The sequence below is a fragment of the Aptenodytes forsteri genome, unplaced genomic scaffold, assembly GCF_000699145.1.
Source record: "Aptenodytes forsteri isolate BGI_AS27 unplaced genomic scaffold, ASM69914v1 Scaffold83, whole genome shotgun sequence".
NCBI lineage: Eukaryota > Metazoa > Chordata > Aves > Sphenisciformes > Spheniscidae > Aptenodytes > Aptenodytes forsteri.
Window position 1 is genome coordinate 286,266 of NW_008795371.1, and position 14,080 is coordinate 300,345.

Genomic DNA, 14,080 nt, shown 5'->3' on the forward strand with positions numbered 1-14,080 from the left:
TTTATAACATTAAAGGTCATAAGCTAGTATGGTATGTATAAGCACAAGTAACAACATTGGACGTAGTTGTAAAACAGCAGTGAATTTGGACACTGTGGATTTGGATTAATTTTGAAAAACTAGAGTAATTCCAATCAAATAGACTATTTTTGGCTCTCTGAATACTTTGAGCAGCCTTGAATACCTGTGATTTAGCAAAATCTCATTCTGAACAGGTAAACGGCATTTGGTTGATGTAATCATCCACCTCCACATACCACAGAGCCTCATGGATCTCCCTGTCTTGAGTGTTTTCTTCTGTACTTTTCTAGAACTGCACCTCAATAACTAGACTCTGATGCGATAAAATGAAAGCATTTTCTGAGTTCTATTTCTAATAATACTATTGCTAAAACCTGTCATCTTGTAAAAGCCTTGCCAGAAAGTGTATAAAAAGAACCTTTTAAATATTTTTGGGAACAAAGGCTTTTTAGGTTCCTTTGAAGAAGGAATGTATGGAGACGAGACAGGAAAGCTGACTAAATCACATGGCCTTTAGATATTAAATTTAATACTCTCTTCCTTCAAAATTTGCTACGTAATCAAGCTCTTTCTGCTAAATGCCTGAAATATATGCTTTGTCATTCAGGAAGCAAGTAACATTGTAAGCTACATGAAGTTTTGTCTAATGAGTTCTTAACTCTTCCTCGCTCTGTGGTGTTACGAGCTCCCGAACAACTCCTTTTAAAATGAAATGAGGTGGTTCTGCCTTGGTAAATCAGTAAGTATATTAGAGTGGAGAGCAGAAGCACAGGATCTTCCAGACCACTGACCGTCAAGGCATTCTGGCTCAGAGGCACCTGAAAGAGGCAAATATTTACGTAAATGGACAGATTATGGACAGCTTTTTCATGAAGTAGAAGCTTGGCTTTGCAACTTACTTGCAATTATTTGCAATGAGGGAACTTCAAGTGGTCTCCTATTATTTCAAACATAATGGAGAAAATAAAGAAGCCAGACAGGAACTAACAAGTGAACAAACACAGGAACTTCAGAGACAGCTCTTGCCTCACACAAGAAAAAAAGATGAACTGCCACACCCTCTATTCATCATGCTGTAGACTGTGCAGCACTTAGGGGGCTAGTCCAGTCTCGAAGCTATTACCAGACAGGCTGACAGAGCATTCATCTGACAGAAATCTGCAGTTGTCTTTCTTAAGCCAGGAAGTCAGCAAGGTTTTTAGTTCTTTCTCTAGAAAAGGCCCATTTTTTTTTTTGTTAGAGGCACCCTGAAAGTTCTCGTGTCATTTTTAGCTTTTGTCTCTGCAAAAATTTCATTTCACTTCCACAAAGGAAACTAAAGCAAAACATGCAATATTTGCTTGCTACTCGAAAAATGAATTAAGACACAATTCCCTAATTCAAACTCAGAAGAAGCAGCTTTCATCAGCAAGGCAAAGTTATCGGTGTCATCGAATCGTGAGTGTTTTTTAACATTTTTCATTCCTTTAAAATTAAAAGGCTGCTTTTGAGTTCACTTTTTTAAATTCACCACTAAATGTTGGTTTATTATTGCAATCATGATGATACTTTGCCTTGTTGATGGTTGCAGGGACAGAGAAGGCCTGGGGTCTGCAAGTAAGAAACTATGGGAAACTCTGGCCTGCAGCTATTTCTGAACTCACTCCCTCAGTGTTCCCAAACTCAACTGGACTACACTTCTGCAACAGACTTTCTAACCGCATTGTGCAGATCTATGATTTTGTTCTAGCTTGCCTACACATCGTTGTTTTTAAAATGGCTGTGAGCTTGGTCTAATTCTGGTTTGCAAACACAGTATAATAGGCCAACACAATTTTATTTTGTCTTCAAGATTGTTTTCCTCCTCCTGTTTCACAGATACACCATGCCTGAAGAGTTTGTACTTTTTCTGTCAAATGTTCTTTCAATTTAAGGAATACCTCCTCCTGAGACAACGTCTCGTTAAGAGTAAGATGCCTTAGGAATGACTGGAACTTGATTTACAACGGGAAAAAATGATTTTGAGAAGATCGTTAATCAAGCAGGGAAAGTTTTTTGGGAAGCAATTTCTACATTAAAGAACAATATGAAAGTATTATTTGAAGTAAATACTATTAATCTATGTCACAACTTATACTGTTTTTCTGTACTACTTTGAGTCCATTTACTGTTTTCTAAAATAGGAAGAAGCAGCTGCATTTTTTGGTAGACCTTCAGATAAACATTGTAACTTAAAGACCAGCATCTTTGCGCATAAAGGTTTTCACACACATTCGAGGTTTGAATTTTATCCAAGTCATGGAAAATTTACATCACCTACTTGCTTCATGAGTAGATGTATCTGGTGTTTAAAAGTGATTTAATGAATTCAGTGCTTGTTTTGGAAAACAGTAGCTGAAAATAGAAGGCAAATGTTACTATACCTGCCACACAGAAATATTTCAGTATGTTTTTTCTTATTTCTTCTCCCTTTTAAGGGTCAAAAGGCTTGGATAGAGAAGACCTTTTCAAAAAGAGAATGCATCTATGTAATTGCCAACAACAAAGACGTTAGCAGGTAACATTTGAAATTTTTGTTTTGGCCAACAGAAAAGGTTAATACTGAAGAAACTGGACTTGATTTGGATTTAGGCATGTGAAACTGAGACCCAGTTTACTCACTGCCCTTAAAGGGAGATGACAGGGGAACAAAAGTGCAAGACGTACTTGCACTCGAGTCTGTACAGAGCCATGGGACATGTCATACAGAGATGATAAGGCTGGGCAGCAGGAGAGGCAGTGAGTTGTTAGTTCCTAGCTTTGCAAACCAGAGCATAAGTTCATACTGAATTCTGAAAGCAAGGGTGCAATAATGTGCACTGTGAAGCGAGTGGTACCATTCTTCACAGTTGGTATGACACTACTAATAACAATACGATACAGCGGGACTGGAATTTTTAGTCCAAATATTAATATTACTGCTACTGCGTGGGCTAGCTAAATTGTGGTCCAGCTTGTTTGGATAACATAACAGTTTATGTCACATGCTAGCTGTCACCTCTGAGTAAGAAACAGATGGTCACTGCTCCTGTTCTGCATTCTTCCTCCTTCCCTGTCCTTTAGCCTAGGACAGCTTTCCAGTGTATAACAGAAGTGAAGCAAAATTTTTTATCTTTGCTTGTTAAGAAACACCTGTGGGCTGGTAATTCTGGCATATGTGTGTATGCAAATACAACAGATATGACCTAGAAGAGGTGTTGCTATGATTCATGTAGAGCAAGGCATGGTCAGTTGAAAATCTAATTTCTGAGTTATTCTTTTTTTTCTTTTTTTTTTTTTTTAAATGACCATCCAATATTGAAGATACTATAATCAAAGTCACTTCAAATTTTAACTTACAGGTGCTGCTGTGGCCAGCTCATTAGCCAACATATTCCACCTTCTCCAAGTATAACAGCTAATAAAAATGGAGAAGAAACAAAGCAAGTGGAAGCTCAGCCAGAGAAATGGTCTGTCAGTAAACACACTCAAACACACCCAACTGATGCCTATGGAAACCTTGAATTCCAGGGAGGAGGACATTCAAATAAGGCCATGGTAAGGAGCATAGGCTACTCTAAGGTATTCATCTGGTTTGTTAACTTAATAGGTATGTGTCAGGATTCCCGCTCACTCAGTGCATAATCCATTGAAATCAAAGGAGGTCTCTGCTGTCTCAGAAAGGTGTGGACAAGATGCTCAAAAAGAGAAAGTGAGAAAAGGCAAGAGAAGAATAATACCTACTTAGGAAGCACCTTATAATGTCTCGATGAAGCAGTCTGATTGAAGTTACTGTCAGTCAATATCAACTAAGGAGGCAGCTGCATGTATTAATGCCCAAGATTCCATCTGTTTGTATTAGATTTGTGGGCCAAATAACACAGCATGGATACAGATTTTTTTCCTAAGGTTTGAAGTCTAATGAAAACAGAAATTAATCATGCCTTCCTGAAAGACAGAGGCCTGACAGAGCTGGAAAATGGACTTGAGTTTTCTTAGCAGTAGAATTAACAGCAAGTCAAGCTTCTGCAAAAAATCTCTTTCTGTTTTGCCTCTCTTCTGAACAAATCCAAACCTAGATTTGTTTCTTTGCCCCTTTGCTTTCTTATCTCTCCGCTGAGACTGCCACTCGAGACAACCACACTGCAAAAACTTGTCCAAAATGTATGGGAGAGGTTGGTGGTTTTTGTTTGTGGTGGTTTGTTTGGTTTTAAAGCAGAAATAAACACGAGTTTATTTCATAGTTGATAGAGTAGTAATTTCAAAAGAAATCACAATGGTGGAACTAAACTGAGAAGAATGCAAATCATGGCTTCGGAGGCAGAAATATGTACATCAACAGTGAATGGGATAAAATGTAACATAAGCCTCCTATTTCTTATGAAGGTTGTTGCTTCTCTTTGGCAGTCAAACCAGAGGTTTTAGGAACAATACAAAACACCTTCCAGTCATTTTAAATAGGTGGCTTCCAACAACGCAGATTTGTAATAAGAGCTTAGGATCACTTGATTGTAGTCAGTTTTGCAGGTGAAGAGAGGATAGTGGTGCTTTTAAAATTCATGAAGTGAACGGTAAATTCTCAATAGCAAAGTGAGAGGTTTCAACATGTTTTTTCTAATCGTAAGCAGAAGAGAAATTTAATAATGTGTTGCTTAAAAATTGTAAAAATCTTTCTTTGAGATGGAAGGCTTAATGTAACCATTCAGTCGATAGAAAATTTACAGAGCAGATGGAATAATAAAATTACACATTGCTCTTTGCAGTATATCCGTGTGTCATATGACACTAAACCAGATTCTCTGCTGCATCTCATGGTGAAAGACTGGCAACTGGAGCTGCCCAAACTCTTAATCTCTGTCCATGGAGGCCTCCAGAACTTTGAAATGCAACCTAAATTAAAGCAAGTATTTGGAAAAGGTCTGATAAAGGCTGCCGTGACCACAGGAGCTTGGATTTTCACTGGAGGTGTTAGTACAGGTAAGCAATTACCAGCACTTTTAGTTTACTTAAGAATTCAGTGATGTTCATCCACTAATCTTTCCCACAGGCAGAAGATTTAAGTCTACATGAATGAGTCATTAGCCACTAGACCAAAAAAAGGAGCACTGTAATCATTTGTGTTAATCTCCTACCCAGCCCAGACCATAAGATTTTCCTGGGTCAATATCGATTTGCATTACTCAGTGTTTCCCCTGAAAAAAATTGTCATCCTTGGTTTCAGTAGCAAGGAATCTACCACTAGTTATAATACAATTTTTTCAGTGGTTGATTATCCTTGTAGTTAAGAAATCTCCTACTCCAAATTTGCCTAGCTTTAGCTTCTTACTGGTTTTTTTGTACAAAGATCTTTCTGTTACTAAAAGTCTATTTTCTGAGCATGTTTTCATACACAGCACTTTTGTCAAACTGCACAGGCTGAGTTCCATAAAACTCTCACGCTAAGCATGTTTTCCAGTCCTTCAGTCATTATCACACCTCTGCTTTGAACTCTCTCTAGTTTTTTAACAGCCGCCTTGAATTTTGGACGCTGCAATTTTTGAGACAGTGCTTGATGAAGCTTTTAATCCCTGAAGTAAAAGAGCCTTTCTGCTTCCATTTGATACTTCCCTGTTCATGCAGGCAAGGACTGAGTTAGCCTTTAGGCTGTGTGATCTCTCTGAGAGTTGGTGATAAATTGATAATCCACCTTAAATGCCATGTCCTTGAGTCACTGTCTCCATGGGATCACCCACCACCATGTGTGCACATGCTCTGTCTTGTAATTTTATAAGGTATTTGTTCTTAAATGAATAACTGGAAGAAATTTTTTACACTGAGGGTGGTGAAACACTGGCCCAGGTTGCCCAGAGAGGTGGTGGATGCCCCATGCCTGGAAACGTTCAAGGTCAGGTTGGACGGGGCTCTGAGCAACCTGATTTAGTTGAAGATGTCCCTGCTCATTGCAGGGGGGTTGGACTAGATGACCGTTAGAGGTCCCTTCCAACCCAAACTATTCTATGATTCTGTGATTCTATGACTGTAAATTAGAAGTCTTGAAACACAAACCTGAAGTCAGTTGTAAATGTCTCTACTTGAAGACATGGCAATCTCCTGTTTGCATTTTCCTCCAGTCTTCTGGCCACCTGAAACGGTTTTATGTCTCTGTGTTTCCTTTTTGACCATATCTAAAACATCATTTGTACAGCAACTCCACATAACTCCACCAGGAGGTTTTTGGCACTGTTCCTGGATTCTGTCAAAAAAACGGTGTCTGATATGGTGTCCGAAATTTGAAAGACATGTTGAAAAATAGCTGTTTTGATGATTCCCTATATATTGTTACATTTTGAGACCAGTTGGTTTCTAATTCATTTCATTTATGTTAATATCAATTCTGAGCAATCTTCAAAAAAACAATCAGATGCAAACTTTCATTATAATATTTCTATAACAATATCTTTATTTAGCTGAAATAAATCTTTATATCAAGTTATTTCTCAGAAAACTATGTAAGATAAGAATTAATTCTTTTGACTTTCTCACGTTTTACAAAAGGTCTAATGTCTTTAAGGGAAGGTGATGATTGCTATTCAGAATAATTTTTAAGTGAAAAAATATTTCTTAAATAACTATAGGGTCGGGGTTTTTTGCTTGCTCAGACCCCAGTGATAGTATTCCATATGTATTTAGCATTGTGTACAATGAATAATATAGTTCCAGACAATGGTACAGATTACACTGGCAAGTTAAGTAACTGGGTAAGTCTTTCAAAGACTTCATTGTATTCAGAACAAGGATGTAAAAAGGCAATAGGATTTACATGCAGCTATTACAAAATAAAAGCATGGGTTTGTCTGCATCGCATGTTCTATTATAAAGTAGAGATAGTAGTTTAGTTTAGTAGTTTAGTAGTGAAAGCAATCCAGAAAGCAGGTAGCTCCATGAGAGGCAAGAAGAAAATTCTGTTGTTTAGTGATCTCTCAAAAGTGCCAAGAATCAATTAAATTAATTGCACCTATAGGTGTCATTCGTCATGTGGGAGATGCCTTGAAAGATCATTCTTCCAAATCCAGAGGACGAATATGTGCCGTAGGAATTGCACCGTGGGGCATTGTAGAAAACAAGGAAGATCTGATAGGAAAAGATGTAAGTCTTTAAGGAAACTCCTGTGTAATTAGCAATGTCGGTTGTGTAACAAAACACACTGTTCATCTTTTTGGAGTATTAATATTTTCACTGTTTCTAAAGCATGCCTAACAGCTGAAATTGAATGATTTGTTGAAGAAAAGTTGTTGTTTAAATGGATTTGTCAGGTTGTCATATATGACCTCAAAGTAAATATGGAGCTAGTGAGGTTTCCATTGCTTTCAGTATTAGAGACCTCTCTGTGGTGACAAGAGTTTTAGCTCCTAACTTCAGTGTGGCATGCTGAGACTTCTATAAATCATGTAAGGGCCTTTATGTGTATGAGACCGGCATTTATTGTAGATGGGTACTCTGCAGTGGCATATTAATTACTAGTAACTCCAAATGAGAATGTATTTTCTAATGCAGTAAGAGGATTATGTAACAGTGTGTGATCAAGGAGAGTACATTAATGAGCTTAGGGGAACACGCAGGAGAGTGCACAGATGTGACTCTCATCCTCCAAAGAAAACACTGCTGTGAAGAGTTCAAGTTTTGAATGTAAAAGCAAGCTCCATTTCTAATTCTCCTCTATTTTTGGTTATAAAGGTCTGGTTGATGTGTTTCCTCATAAGGCATGTGCTTCTGTTGGGCGGCATGGGGGATTTTCACATTTAGTTCTTAGTTCTAATCTAGGTGCATCTATCCTTTTGACACACAGGTAACACGGGTTTACCAAACAATGTCAAACCCTCTAAGTAAGCTCTCTGTGCTCAACAGTTCCCATACCCACTTCATTCTGGCAGACAATGGTACGCTAGGTAAATATGGAGCTGAAGTAAAGTTACGACGTCAGTTGGAAAAACACATTTCCCTCCAGAAAATTAACACACGTAAGTACAGTGGGGCAAACTGTAAACATAACATCTTAAAGGAAGGGAGGGAAGAAGGGCTTGAAATACTTCAAGGTATTGAAAGTAAATGCTTCTTCCAGCTCTTTCTAGCAGGAATTTGATCAGGTCTGTGTGACTAAACTAGAACATACACTGTCTGATAAGTGGTGAAAGACCCCACATCTAACAGCACAGAAAACTCAGAAAAGTAAGGATTGCATAAAAGGAGGAAGAAAAGTTGACAAATAATAGCGAGGAGAAGCTTCAAATCAGTAAGAATTTAAGGAAAGGGAAATGTAAAGAATTTGTGCACTTCTAGCTAGAATTCATAAGCACCAGTAAATACACAGAATGGGGTGATTTTGTATAGTTCCTGTTTACAGGAATCCTGTGCAGCTCGGTGGTTTCTGATTCCAAATGTTCATAGTAACATTTTATTTTCTCTTTTATATGCATTTGTTTCATTTGAAATATCACACTCAAAATTCTTTCTTCTTCCAGATAAACTCTCCTGTGCAGCAGTGGTTTCTGATTCCAAATGTTCATAGTAACATTTTATTTTCTCTTTTATATGCATTTTTTCATTTGAAATATCACACTCATACTTAGAAAAAAATTCTTTTAAAAGACATTTTTTTATTAACATTTTTGTAGAAAAAAAATAATTTTTTTAAAGATTAAATAAATAAAAAATTTTAGTAGCTGTGGTTTTCCAGCAACTTAAAAAACCCACAAACACAACAACCACCTAATTAAAAATGATCCAAAGAAAGTTAATAGATTTTGAATCCACACTTCAATTAAGATCTACTGGAGAATAGACATCAGTTCTACCAGTTGCCTTTCTGACTTCTTACAGATGCCATTGTAACCTGTGTAGGCCTGTATAAATAAGAAAAAAACAAACATTCAGAATGACAATTGCATTGAACTCTAGAAAAGTTTCTAATAGGGCTTAAACGCTCTTGTGGGTAGAGCAGAAAAATGAAGTAGAGTGCACGGTAAAGCCTAAAGGTGCAGTTATAGATCAGCCACAAGATACCTGAACATTCTGGAAAGTCTTTAAGTACTGCTTTTTGCCTACAGTAAGCTTAAGAAACTGAACTCACCAAAATGATGCCCCTTGCCTTTGGGTGGGGAGACAGTGTCATGCACTGTTGCCCACAGACGTTAGAAATAGTTAACGTTAGCTATGCTTTTTTCATCTTTGTCTTCTGCAGAAGTGCTGGGAGAGCTGTAACATTGTAAAAGGGAGCACTGGCTTGGAAGATAAGGAGGTCAGGGCCCAGAGGCAAGATGTTCTGTATCATTTCTTTTAATACCACTGGGGCTGGGGATATTGGTTCTGATTTAAGTAGGGTTTGGTGATTTTTGTCGTGAGAAGGGCAAAGTTGGGAATACACATAGGAATTAAGAGTTCTGTGAAGGGCTGCAGTACACCTACTAGTAACAACATACAGGGAGTTATTTTGTTTCTTTTTAATCGCTTCAAGCACAGGCACCTCTTCTGGAAATCTCAGCAGGAATCACTAAGGATTTCATGGACACACAGGCCAGCCCATGCTCTGTGACTCCTCCTTATCAGAGCTGGGGTATACTGACAGGAGGATGTCAGGAAGCTTCTGCTGTTATTGTGCACAGTGTTCCTGTTCTTCAGAGAGGAATGAAGGTTGAAAATACGAACTCTTTCACGCATTCTCAGCCGTACAAAAAAGTGCATCTTCTTTATAAAGCGCTGGTCATTTTACAGATTAAGAACTGAATTTAAATGCTTATAATAGTGGGATTAGTCAGCCTTCAGGTAATGTTTTGTCCTTCATTTCCCCAAGTATCTTGTGAACAAGGCTCCTGAGACCATGTGACCTGTGGGCTTCCCTTTGTCATCCTATGCCTGGAGATCACAGTGAGGCAGGGACAGCAAAGGGATGCTCAGCTGTCGTCTCTTCCATCGGCCAGCCATTTCAGCTTCATGATAAAGACACTGATTTCATGGGTTTTTATCTTAGGAGAAAGCATAGGTATATGTCACCTTACTGAAGACTTCCTGTAGGTAACCAATGAAGAGTTAAAGCATCAAAGACAAAGTACCTGGGAGCCATCCAAGTAACGGTGAAGCTAATGAAGTAATAGGAGAATCATGTTAGCTGTTTTATCTGTACATGGTGTCTGTCGAAAGAGATTACAAACAGTTCACCAACACTGAGTGAATAAATTATCAGTATGGAGCTGATGCAAAACCAAGGGCAGAGAGACATCTTACTCTCTTCCTTTTGGGGCTATGAAGAGGCATATGGACATTTTTCCTGGTGTTGGCCATGAAATGGCCATCATTTTTCCTAACTGCTTTGGTTTGAAGTGATGCTGTAACACAGAAATCACATCCACTCATACTATCTCAACCTCTTAAACTAAGTTTCAGTGACACTTCTTTTTTTGTTTCTGTTGTTCTGGTTTTTGTAGGGCTGGGACAAGGTGTTCCTGTAGTTGGGCTCATAGTGGAAGGGGGTCCTAACGTGATCTCCATTGTCTTAGAGTGTCTACGAGAAGAACCCCCTCTCCCTGTCGTGATATGTGATGGTAGTGGACGAGCATCAGATATTCTGTCATTTGCACACAAGTATTCAGAAGAAGGAGGGTAAGATTTTGAGATCTTCACCAAAGCTGTGTCTTGCTTGGGAGGACAATGTAGGACTATATGCCTTGCTTTCATTAAAGCTTCATAAAAAAACAGCTCGGGGACAAAATGCTACTAACAGAGGCATTCTGCTGTCGGTCAACTTTTGTTGTCTGTTTGATCTTAGCCCTGGCATTAATGAGTAGAAATTGTTACCACTTGGATTGTATTTGATGGTCCGTTGAAATAAGCTTGCTCTCAGTGCAGCGCACTGTCATACAAGCTCCGACAAAGTTTGCTGCACTATCCTTGGTGCTGGGTTGGGCGTGTTAGAAACAAGGAACAAGTGGTTCCTTTTTCTCAGGCAAGGGCTGAGGTTAATTAGTGCATGTATTTGCAAAATTTGTACTGCTTGATTCTAATGTGTTGTGTGAATGAGCTTCATTCTCCAAGAGTGCCAGAGCAGCTGAAAAAATACTGGGCTCCCTTCCATTCTCTTGCTATTTTTTGCATCTATGATGGTTCTTCAGGGCAGTGCTGCCTGATGTCATGAACAGAGTGGAGGATGTTGTCTCAAGCATTCTTCTCCACAGCCCTCCTGTCCATTGCCCAAATGAATCTGTAAAAGTCACTCCTAATCCAAAGTTTTCTGGAATCTGTTACTTTTATGGTTGGTTGTCTGCCCCTTTGGTTGATAGAAAGTGCGGTTAGTTTGAAGAAGATACAAAGCCTATACTAGCAGCATAAAGTTCATCTGCTCTGCAGAGTAAAAGATCTGTCCTGACACATACTCCAAGTGGAAGCAGAGTATTGCATTTTTAATTTAAAATATTGCTTCTCCCTGTCAACTAGCATACATTCCCCATTGTCATTGTTAATATCAGGATTTTATCTTTAGTAGCCAGATTCAGGCAAAAACCTAGTATATTGTCTTGGTTAGGGTATGGCACACCTGTCTCGCACTGAAGAAATAGCCTATTTCCTTGACTGAAGTTGGAGCTTAGCTTGGATTAAATAGTAAGCAGACAACTAGTATTGTCAAGCAGTACAGATGTTATTTGCTGAATTGGGAGAGCAGCTCTGATGCTGGATTTTTCTGATGTTTACACATAGTACATATTTAATCCTACCAACAGTATTTATGATTCAGCAACTTTCTTTCTTTCTGTCAACCAAGCCTCCTTAACTTAGATCAAACTTACTTTCTTTTTTTTTTTTCTTTCTCATTCATCCTTCCTATCAGCTCATAGGTAGTTGAAAGAGCTTATCAGAATCAGTCTGTCTGAGATCTGCTCACTGCATGACTTTCTCTCCCAGTGCATATGATGCAGTGTCCAATTTTCCTCTCCAATAATTCTGATGAGATAAATGTGTTCATCTGGTAAGGCAGGTCTGTAATGAGAATTTTTTGTCAGCCCTGCTGTCTAAAAGAATCATTTTCTCACAATGAACTTTGAATTTTACTGCACTTCGCAGGCTCAGCTGTTTCACTGCTTTGAATGCCTGCTGGTAACGTTTGCCATCATCTGAAAATACATGTGTTTTGTTAGGAAATGGATGAAGATTGAAGGGCTCTGTTTCAGATTGCTTTGAGAGATCAAACATTTCTGACCTTTCTAGAATGTTTTCAATCTAATTTCTTTAATCGTCTTTTGGTTTGTTTGTTTCTCAGTTGGGTATTATGAGGTTTCAGATATGCTAGCAATTTAAATCCTGTTTAAGAGGATAACCAAAATAACCAAGGTGACATATCAGCAGTGTGAACTATTTTTGGTTTTTTAGCTATATGCAAAGGGCCTTGCAACATTTAGCGGGAAAGGAAGGGGTCCTGTCAGGTGTACTGCTGAAATCCTGAAGACTGAACTTCTTAACAAACGTATATCTATAATGTATAACAGGAGTAAGAGCTACCTTCATTATATTCCAGGGTGAAAGGATAGTTCAAGTTCCCTGCCGGTTTTTAAATCAATGCTGAAGTACTGAGATGCATAAGAGCCAGTCTGGGTATGAATTTCCTGATTACTGTTAACTGTTCTGACTCCTTACCTGTACTGAATGCAAAGATGCTGCGTGTGTTCATTTATTTTCAAAATGAAGTCAATGCGCTAGTGGATGAAAAATTGTTTCTCAAACAGCAGGCCTTCTGATATATATTAATGCTGGCAATATCTTCTTTTATGTCTCATTTTTCATTTAGGATAATAAGCGAATCCCTTAGGGACCAGCTTCTAGTTACCATCCAGAAAACCTTTAACTACAACAGAAATCAAGCTCATCAGCTGTTCATCATTCTTATGGAGTGCATGAAAAAAAAAGAACTTGTAAGTGTCCTAAAAGTAGTTCACAAAGATAATTTCTGTGACCAAACTTTGTAGAGTACTTTCAGGTGCCATTCTCCCAGGGTTACAGTTTAACCTTTTTTTTTTTCTTCTTCTTTTCTTTTTTTCCTTTCCATATAGCTCCATAATTGTACACAATCATTCATTCATAAGCATAGGCCAAGAAAGGGATTTTGTCTTCCGGAAAGCCTCTAAAACCAATTTCAGATTCTTCTCCTGTGTAAGTTGATAGGAGTCTTTTTTCCCAGACTTCGGCAAGGCAGACTAAGACACTGAGATAAATGCACTAAAACCAGGATCAACTGCAGAAAGTAGAGGAAAGATAATTGAAGAAAGGGTTCCTAGGAGCAATAAGCATTCAGAGTGCGTCAGCACAGTTTTGGTCTTCTGATATAGTTACTTTTTAACAGCCTTTCATTCCAGTAAAATGGGCTATTCAGGTCTTTCAAAAGAAATTGAAACATTAAGTGTTCTTGAAGATTCCAGCCTTGCTTGATCCTGGCTTGTTGCAGGCCTTTTCTATGTACTGTAACACTCAGCCAGGTTCCTGCCTGTCTGCCATATCCCAGCTGCAGAGCAAAGTGTGCTCAGGAAAAGAAAATCTTTAACATTCACATCTGTCATCTGTGAACAGTGTCTTGAAATTGTATTCGCTGTGCCTTTGCAGGCAAAATGAATTTTTGAGTGTTTTCCTTTGACTAATTGTGTTAGTGAATTTTTGTAAATATGACCTCTCCCTTGAGTCGTGGTATAATTCCATTTCATTCTTTCATACAAATCCTAAGCAGCTGTTTTAATAGCAGATGAACAGTCTGATGGATTTTTTTTGTGGCTTTTTAAAATTACAGCTGGAACTGGTATGGCTGATATTTTTATCTTTTTTGCTAAAGTTGAATATTTCTATTAGATAGAAGCAAGAGAGAACTACTGCAGCCTCCTCAGACTGTGTGTAGGCAATCAGATAACCAAATTGCTATTGAATTTAAGCATGAAATGGGGGGCTGTTTCATTCTTCAGGATGCCTAATTGTATCACTAAGGAAGTGACACCTATAACAGGAGCAGCTATAAAGAAACTATTTGAATGACAGATGAAACTTTTCTCATGAGGCT

At 38.3% G+C, this 14,080-nt stretch overlaps 1 protein-coding gene across 1 annotated transcript in view; it reads left to right on the forward strand.

Annotated features, from left to right (window-relative positions):
* The window catches only part of TRPM1 (transient receptor potential cation channel subfamily M member 1), a 95,061-nt gene that overhangs the window by 46,264 nt on the left and 34,717 nt on the right, over nt 1–14,080 (forward strand). Inside the window, exons 4-10 of the mRNA XM_019472357.1 lie at nt 2,478–2,557; nt 3,381–3,576; nt 4,782–4,995; nt 7,019–7,143; nt 7,844–8,015; nt 10,476–10,650; nt 12,827–12,950. Of these exons, the coding sequence (XP_019327902.1) occupies nt 2,478–2,557; nt 3,381–3,576; nt 4,782–4,995; nt 7,019–7,143; nt 7,844–8,015; nt 10,476–10,650; nt 12,827–12,950 (1,086 nt within the window). The remainder of the gene's footprint in view (nt 1–2,477; nt 2,558–3,380; nt 3,577–4,781; nt 4,996–7,018; nt 7,144–7,843; nt 8,016–10,475; nt 10,651–12,826; nt 12,951–14,080) is intronic.